An 8,203-nucleotide genomic window follows, 5' to 3' on the forward strand; every position below is an offset into this window, starting at 1 on the left:
GAAGGAGCCCGGCCCCCGGTGCCGGCTCCGGTCCCGCCCCCGGTGCCGGCTCCGGTCCCGCCATGGCGTTCCCGAGGCCGCGGCCCGCCCGGCCCGAGCTGCCCCGGCAGCGGGTGCAGAGCCTGCAGTGCGGGCAGGGAGCGGTGCGGGCCGCCCGCTTCAACGGTGAGACCGGGGGGGGAAGAACGGAGATACCGGGGGGAAACGGGGCGGGGGGAGAGAGCACGAGCCGGGGATGGAGGTTTGGGAGCGGGCGGGGAGTGCCGGTGTGGGGGTCCCGGGATTCCCCGGTGTCCCGGGCAGGGTGTCCCTGTGTGGATGTCCCGGGATCCCCCCGTGTCCGGGGCAGGGGTCCCGGGGATCCCCCCGTGTCCGGTGTGGGGGTCCCGGGATTCCCCGGAGCCGGGGCAGGGGTCCCGGGATTCCCCGGTGTCCCGGGCAGGGTGTCCCGGTGCTCACGGCCGTTCACCCCGCAGCCGACGGCAATTACTGCCTGACGTGCGGCAGCGACAAGACGCTGAAGCTCTGGAACCCGCACAAGGGCACAGCCCTGCGCACCTACCAGGGCCACGGCTACGAGGTGCTGGACGCCGCCGGGTAAGGAGGGGCTTCGGGGACCCCTCCCCACCTCGGGGACCCCCCCCCTCCCCAGCCGCGCTCACGGGACGGGATCCCCCCGCAGATCCTTCGACAACAGCCAGATCTGCTCCGGCGGCGCCGACAAAGCCGTGGCGCTCTGGGACGTGAGCACGGGCCAGGTGGTCCGCAAGTACCGGGGACACGCCGGGGTGAGGAGGGGTCCGCGGGGGCAGCTGGGGGGTCTCGGGGTGGGATCTGGGGAGGGGGATTTGGGACCCTGCGTGCGGATCGACGTTCTGATTTCCTTGCTTGTCCCACAGAAGGTAAACTGCGTGCAGTTCAACGAGGAAGCCACTGTCATTGTGTCCGGTGAGGGAGTGGTTGCGGGGCACCCTGCAAGCCCCGGGACACCCTGCACCCCCTTTTCCCACCCTGACCCCCCTTTTTTTCCCCCCCGAACCCCCTTTTTCCCCCAGGCTCCATCGACTCCACGGTGCGCTGCTGGGACTGCCGCTCCCGCCGCCCCGACCCCATCCAGGTGCTGGACGAGGCCAAGGACGGCATCTCCAGCGTGAAGCTCTCAGCCCACGAGATCCTGACGGGGTGAGCAGCGAGCCCCCCAGCACCGGGACACCCCCAGAATTGGGGGGGACCCCCTAAACCTCCCCCATCCCTCCGCACAGCTCCGTGGACGGGCGAGTCCGGCGCTACGACCTCCGCACGGGGCAGCTCTGCTCCGACTACATCGGCAGTGAGTGGGGCTGGGGGGCTCCCAAAGCTTGGGGGGGCTCGGCGGGACCCCCCAAACCCCCCGTGTGCCCCCCAGGCCCCATCACCAGCGTGTGCTTCAGCAAGGACGGGCAGTGCGTGCTGGCCGCCAGCCTGGACTCCACATTGAGGCTGCTGGACAAGGACACCGGCGAGCTGCTGGGCGAGTATGGGACCCCCCCAAAGAGTCCCTGCACCCCCCGGGGGCTTTGGGGAACCCCCCCTGAGCCCCCATCCCTGCCCAGGTACACGGGGCACCGCAGCACCACGTACAGGCTGGACTGCGTCCTCAACGAGCTGGACACGCACGTGGGCTGCGCCTCCGAGGACGGCCACGTCTACTTCTGGGACCTGCTGGAGGTGAGCGAGGGTCCCCAGGGGGGCTTTGGGGACACTGCCGACCCCCCTGACCCCCCCGGTGTCCCCGCAGGGTTCTCTGGCGCTCAGGCTGCCCGTGGGCCAGGGCGTGGTGCAGTCCCTGGCCTTCCACCCCGGCCTGCCCTGCCTGCTGGTGGCCACGCAGGGCCAGGTGACGCTGTGGCGCGAGGACACCTTCCAGCCCGAGGGGGACCCCGACACCTGAGGGGCACCGGGGGGAGCCCGGTGACACGAGGAATAAACCCCCATGGAGACCCTGCCGTGCTTTATTGGGAGCTCGAATAAATAAACACAGCCATGGAGGGGAGGGGGACAGAGGAACACACGGACAGGGGGTGCAGGTCTGGGGGGGGATCCCCCCTGTCCCCCCCAGGGGGACTCACCCCACTGTCCCCCACCTTCCTGAGGGGGTCGGGGGGCTCAGCACACCCAAAGCTGGGGGGTCCCTTGGGGGTCCCTCAGGGCTCAAACCTGGGGGCTCCCCAGGCCTTGAGGGTGCCCCAGACCTCGGGGGTCCCTCTGGGGGTCCCCCAGGCCTCGGGGGTCCCTCTGGGGGTCCCTCCTGGGGGTCCCTCACGCCTCGGGGGTCCCCGCAGGCCCCCCGAAGGCGTCGGCGCTCCGGGCGAACGTCTCGGCCACGAGCAGCGGGAACACGAGCGAGGCGTCGGCGTAAACCTGGCCCAGAGCAGCAGGGTCAGGGGGGAAACCCCGACCTTGGGGCTCCCCAAATCCCCCCCCAGGACCCCCCCACCTTGACGGGGGTGGCGTCCACGCGGATCTTGCCCCAGGACACGGCCTCGTCCGGCCGCGCGCCCGAGTCGGAGCCGTCGAACTCCTGCGCCGTGTTGACGTAGACGGAGAAATCGGCGCCGTTCCTCTGCCCGGGGCACACAGCGGGGTGAGCCCCCCGGCCCCTCCTCACCTCGGGGGGTCCCCAAGCCCCCTCCCCAGCACGGGCACCCCCTCACCATGAGGTTGGCGTTGGCGATGTGGTGCTTGACCAGGCCCCCGCCCAGGATGATCATGCCGGTCTTGTGGGCGAAGATGGCCTGGGTGTTGATGAGGCGCAGGTCTGCGGGCACAGGGGGGTCAGGGCGCCCTCAGGGCACCCCAGATCTTTGGGGGCACCCCGGGGGGATGGACACTCACCGTCCACGATGTCCAGCACGAGCCCCGGGCGTTTGTAGGAGTGGAAGAAGATCATGTCCCCCAGGGAGCCGTCGGTGAGCGCGGGGCTCAGCACCGGGATGTTGTTCTGTGGGGAGGGGGGGACACACGGTGACAGCTGCGGTGACACCCCCCCAGTGCCCCCCAGCAGTGCCCCCAGTACCTTCTGGGCCCAGTAACAGATGGACTCGGGGTTGTTGATCTCCTTGCCCAGCCGGGCGATCATCCGGGACGGCGTCCACCGCACGCCCTGCGGGGAAACCCAGCTCAGGAACCCGGCCAGGGGGAGTCAGGGGTGCAGGGACCCCCAAACCCCAGGGCTCCAGGGACCCCCAAACCCCACCCCGAGTGTCCAGGGACCCCCTAAGGCCCCCTCCAGCACTGGGGGTCCCGGGTTGGGGTCCCCCTCTCACCTGCGTGTCCTGCTCGTCCACCATCCTGTCCAGGATGGGCATCAGCCAGTCCTCGAACTTGCAGTAATTATCGTTGGGCACCAGCAGGTTCCCGATCCTGAGGGACCCCAAAGCGACCCCCAGGTGACGCTGAGGTGTCCCCAAGGTGTCCCCACGGTGTCCCCAAGCCCCCCAGCACCCCCCCCCGGACCTGTTGATGCCGTTCTCCCGCAGGTCCCGGCCCCGCAGGTGGAAGTCCCCGATGTAGGTGGGGGCCAGGCACTTGATCAGGTCCTCCTCGACCCCCCCGGCCGTGGTCACCAGCACGTCCACCTGTCCGAGGGGGGGGTCAGCAGCTCAGGGACCCCCAGGTGTGACCCCCTGACCCCCCAGAACCTCACAGGGACACCCAGGGCCAGCAGGGCAGGGTCACTGCCTGATGTCCCCACGCCATTGTCACCATCCCCACTCATCCTTGTGCCATTCTGAGGTGTCCCCTCGCTGTCCCCTGCCCCTGTCCCCAGGCTGTCCCCACGCTGTCACCATTCCCTGCTGCACGAGAGGATGCTCTCCCTGTCCCCCTGTCCCCAGGCTGTCCCCCTGTCCCCATGTCCCCAGGCTGTCCCCCTGTCCCCAGGCTGTCCCCATGTCCCCAGGTTGTCCCCAGGCTGTCCCCAGGCTGTCCCCCTGTCCCCAGGCTGTCCCCATGTCCCCAGGCTGTCCCCAGGCTGTCCCCCTGTCCCCAGGCTGTCCCCCTGTCCCCAGGCTGTCCCCAGGCTGTCCCCATGTCCCCAGGCTGTCCCCCTGTCCCCAGGCTGTCACCATGCCGTTCTGCACGAGGTATCGGATGCTCTCCCTGACGCCGGAGCTGACGAGGTTGGAGGTGAAGCCCAGGAAGATGGTGCAGCCCGAGGCCGCCCGCGGCCCGGCCATGGCCGCTCGCTCCCGCTGCTCCGCGCTCAGCGGCTCCAGCTTGGCCGCGATCTGCGGGGAGGGAGCGGTCACACCGGGCCGGGACCCCTCCTCACCCTCCCGGTGTGACCCCAACCCCGCCCGCCACACCGGGGCCGCACCATCCGCTCGATCTCCGCCACGGCCTGCGCGAAGCTCGTGGCCTGGAAGCCGGTGGTGCGGAAGGAGCGCAGCAGCGCCGCGTGGTCCGCGCCGCCCGAGAAGTCGTAACCGCGCACCGGGAGGGCCTCGGCCGGGAGGGCCCCGCTGGGCCGCAGCACGGCCCGGAGCGCCTCTCCCGGCGCCTCTCCCGGCGCCGCCATGGCTCGGCCGGGCCGCTCAGGGCGCCGCCATCTTGGGCCACGCCCCCCGCGCCGTACGGCTGCGCGCGTCTCCCGCCTTTTCCGTACGGCTGCGCGCCGCCATCTTGCTCGGCCCTCCCGCCCGCCTTTTCCGTACAGCCGCGCGCCGCCATCTTGGCGGGACGGCGGCCGTGGAGGGACAAGAAACTCGAGGACGCGAAAAGGCGCCGTTGCACCGAGGGAGCCCCGAAATGGTCGCAGCGCCCCAAACCCGCCCAAATTCGCCCCAAACCCTCGGGGGCACACAAGCTCCGTTCCAGTCCAATCCTTTAATATCCACGAACAGGCGGCAGCTTCCAGCCCCACCCAGGTCCCGGATGCGGGCCCGGCCCTGCCGGAGCGGGGGGCGCAGGGGGGACCCCGCGGGGCGCGGTCGGAGCCCCCCCTGCCCCCCCCCTTTGCCGGTGTCAGGTCCGGAGCCTCCACACCTCGACCGAGAGTCCCCCCGAGGCCGCGGCCACCACGTCGCCATCCACGCTGATCTGGGGGAGGCAGAGCAGCGCCAGGGGGGCTGGGGGAGCATCCCGGGGGGGGGCTGCGTGTGCACACGCGCGTGCAAGGGCTGGGGACGGCTCCTCACCCCGTTGAGGACATCGTCGTGCGTCCAGGAGCAGATGGTGCGGGGGGGATCCGTGGGCACGTGGATCTGCGGGAGAGGAGGAGCTGGGGGTCCGCAGGAACTCCCCGGGACCCCCCCAGGACCCCCCCACCCAGCCCAGCCCCGCGGGGACCCCCACCCGCAGCGTCCTGTCCGTGGACGTGGTGTAGAGCGAGCCCAGCGAGTGCCAGAGCCCCGTGATCTGCAGCCGGTGCCCCACGTCGAAATACTGCAGGGAAGGGCGACAGAAACCCCTGGTGAGCCCCGGGGGGGGGGTCCTGCCCCTCGGGACCCCCCCAGAACCCCCAGAATCCCCTACCCGGGCGGGCTGGAAGCTGCCGCCGCCGCTGCCGAACAAATACACCCGGCCCTGGTTGTCGCCAGCCCAGAGCTGCGAGCCCCGGTAGGACATGGACAGCAGGTAATTGTCCAGCTGGGGAGGAGGAGGAGGATGAAGAGGCAGCCTGGATGTCACCGTGGAGGGGACAGGGACGCTCTGAGCGCGGGGATCGGGGCACAGCGCCCACCTGCAGGCGCTGGCGCACGGAGCCGGCGCGGCGATCGAACACCACGAGCGTCCGGTCCTCGCTGCCCGACACGATCAGCCGCTCGTCGGCCGCCAGCGACAGCACCGCGCTGGCGTGGGGCTTGTAGCTGCTCACCTGGGCCTGCCCGGCTGGGGAGGGGGCGTGGGAGGGGTCACGGGGATCCCCCAGACCCCCCGCCCCTGCCCAAAACCCCTCCCCGGGTACCTCGCGGGTCGTACACGGTCACCGTCTTGTCGTAGGTGCCGGTGACGAGGACGTCGGCGCGGTACGAGAGGCACAGCACGGCCGCCTTCTCTCTGCGGGAGGGGAGGGGGTTCAGGGCGGGCTCAGGGGGGTTTAGGGGACCCCCCAAAGCCCCCCCCGGGCCGTACCGGATCTCCCCGAACTGCTGCCCCTCGGCCGCCAGGTCCCAGAGCTTCACGGTGCTGTCCCAGGAGCCGGAGCAGACCCGGGCGTCCCTCGCAGCCAAGCACCACACCCAGCCCTGCTTGGGGGGACAGAGAGGCTGCCAGACCCCGAACCCCCCCCTCAAGGGGTTTATTTGGGGGGGTGGGGTCGGTCCGTGCCCACCTTGTGGGTTCCGCTGCGCCCCGAGCCCAGAGCTTTGACCAGAACCTTCCCGGGGGGGCCCCGGCCCAGCTCCCGCAGGTCCCACAGGTTCACGTTGCGGTCGCGCCCCCGAGACGCACAGGGAGCCGCCCTGAAACGGGGAGGGGGCACGGCTGAGCTGGGGAGACCCCCCCGCCCCGAGGAGATCCCCCCCCCTCGTTTTTGGGGAGTTATCCCCCCATTTGCACCCCGTTTTTGGGATGTTTCCCCCCATTTCTTGGCCGTTCCCCCCCATTTTTGAGGGCGTTTCCTGCCCCCCATTTTTGAGTCATTTCCCCCCCATTTTGGGGCCGTTTCCCCCCAATTTTGGGGGCATTTTGCCCCCAATTTTTGGGGGCATTTTCTCCACCATTTTGGGTCCTTCCCTCCCATTTTTCCATTTTTTGGGGCGTTTCCCTCCCTCCATTTCCCTCCCATTTTTTGGCCGTTCCCCCCCATTTTTGAGGGCGTTTCTCCCCCCCATTTTGGGGCCATTTCCCCCCATTTTTGGGGGCAGTTCCCCCCCTCATTTTTTGGTCCTTTCCCTCATTTTTTGGGCCATTTCCCCCCCATTTTTGGGCTGTTTCCTCCCATTTTCGCCCCAAATTTCCCCCCATTTTTGGGGGGCACTTTCTCCACCACTTCGGGTCGTTTCCTCCCATATTTCCATTTTTGGGGGCGTTTCCCCCCACCATTTTTTGGCCTTTCCCCCCATTTTTGGAGGTGTTTTTCCCCCCCCATTTTTGTGCCATTTCCCCACCATTTTTTGGCCGTTTCCCCCCCCATTTTCGGGGGTCCCACCTGCAGCAGCAGCACGGAGTCCACGGAGGCGAAGTGCCCCTCGTCCAGGGAGAAATGCTCCATGGGGGCCCCCCCGGCCCCCCAGCGCTCCAGGTGCTCCTCCAGGTCCTCGCACGCGGCCGCCCAATCAAACCCGTCCTCTGGGGGGGGGCGGGGCCCAAAATTATCGGGGAGATCCCGGACCCCATGGCAGGGACCCCCGCAGAGGGCAGAGTCCAAGCCAAGGTGGGTTTGGGGGGTCAGGGGGTCCCCAAAATGCTGGGGGAGCCCTCGGGGGTTGATCCCTGAGAAACCTTTTGGAGTCTGGGGGGGGAATGGCGGTGGGGGGCGTCAAGGGGACCCCCAAAACCACAGTGGGGAGACCCCAGATGAAGGGCTGGGGGGCACGGGGGCCCCCAGACCCACCTGGCAGCACGGGCAGCGGGCGGCGGGCGCGGCGCTGCAGGCGGAGCCGCCAGAGCACCGCGTCCCGGGCCAGGTCCCGCAGCGCGCGGCACACGCGGGGCAGCACCCGCCGCACGTCCCGGGCCCGCAGGAAGCCGCAGATCCGCAGCAGCAGCTCCGGGGGCAGCGCCAGGAGCCCCCGGGCCCCCCGCGCCCGCCGCCGGCCCCGGGGGCTCCGCGGGAGCAGCGGGGGCGGCGGGCGCGGGGGGCCCGTCCATGGCTGCGGAGGGGGCGGGCGGTCAGCGGCGAGCGCTGCTCCCCGTTCCCGGTACCGGGACAGCCACCGGTGCTGCCCCACCCCGCCGGGATCCGCTCAAACCGGAACCGGCCGCGCCGCCAATCCCCGGTGCTACCGGGGGTTCCTCATCCGGCTCGCCGCGGTACCGGGAGCCGCCCCAGCGCCGCCCCCTCCCCACCCACCTCCCCTGCCCCGGTACCGGGTCCGGCCCCGCCGCGTCCCGGTCGCTACGGCCACGGCGGGAGCCACTTCCGGCGCGCCGCACGAACCAGCCAATGGCGATGCGAGTACCCCGTGACGTCATCGGGCGGCGCCGGAAGTGAACCGCTTGCAGTAATGGCGGCGCCCACGGAGCCTCCCGAGCCCTCCCCGGTTCTCGCCCCCCCCGT

At 70.4% G+C, this 8,203-nt stretch overlaps 2 protein-coding genes across 2 annotated transcripts; one reads left to right on the plus strand and one right to left on the minus strand.

Annotated features, from left to right (window-relative positions):
• Positions 1 to 31: 31 nt before the first annotated feature.
• On the plus strand, positions 32 to 1,984 carry WDR83 (WD repeat domain 83). Its single transcript, XM_030970777.1, has 9 exons — positions 32 to 165; positions 477 to 597; positions 683 to 788; positions 900 to 948; positions 1,056 to 1,182; positions 1,263 to 1,330; positions 1,406 to 1,514; positions 1,593 to 1,707; positions 1,778 to 1,984. The coding sequence occupies exons 1-9, from the start codon at positions 63 to 65 to the stop codon at positions 1,928 to 1,930; spliced, it is 951 nt and encodes a 316-aa protein (XP_030826637.1). The 5' UTR covers positions 32 to 62; the 3' UTR covers positions 1,931 to 1,984.
• On the minus strand, positions 1,981 to 8,118 carry DHPS (deoxyhypusine synthase). Its single transcript, XM_030970764.1, is given in 21 exon segments — positions 1,981 to 2,400; positions 2,477 to 2,602; positions 2,694 to 2,797; positions 2,875 to 2,980; positions 3,056 to 3,142; positions 3,306 to 3,402; positions 3,496 to 3,617; positions 4,107 to 4,268; positions 4,358 to 4,950; positions 5,010 to 5,079; positions 5,178 to 5,243; positions 5,335 to 5,424; positions 5,515 to 5,628; positions 5,723 to 5,871; positions 5,948 to 6,039; positions 6,115 to 6,227; positions 6,314 to 6,419; positions 6,421 to 6,443; positions 7,133 to 7,272; positions 7,538 to 7,796; positions 7,849 to 8,118. Coding segments are annotated over 21 exon segments (2,991 nt in total). The 3' UTR covers positions 1,981 to 2,298.
• Positions 8,119 to 8,203: the final 85 nt, after the last annotated feature.

The sequence above is a fragment of the Camarhynchus parvulus genome, unplaced genomic scaffold (assembly GCF_901933205.1).
Source record: "Camarhynchus parvulus unplaced genomic scaffold, STF_HiC, whole genome shotgun sequence".
NCBI classification, from domain to species: Eukaryota; Metazoa; Chordata; class Aves; order Passeriformes; family Thraupidae; genus Camarhynchus; species Camarhynchus parvulus.

Coding starts and splice junctions, on each gene's coding strand:
- WDR83 (XM_030970777.1), top strand. CDS start 63: ATGGCGTTCCCGAGGCCGCGGCCCGCCCGGCCCGAGCTGCCCCGGCAG. Junction 166..476: donor GCGGGCCGCCCGCTTCAACG/GTGAGACCGGGG, acceptor TTCACCCCGCAG/CCGACGGCAATTACTGCCTG. Junction 1,515..1,592: donor ACCGGCGAGCTGCTGGGCGA/GTATGGGACCCC, acceptor ATCCCTGCCCAG/GTACACGGGGCACCGCAGCA.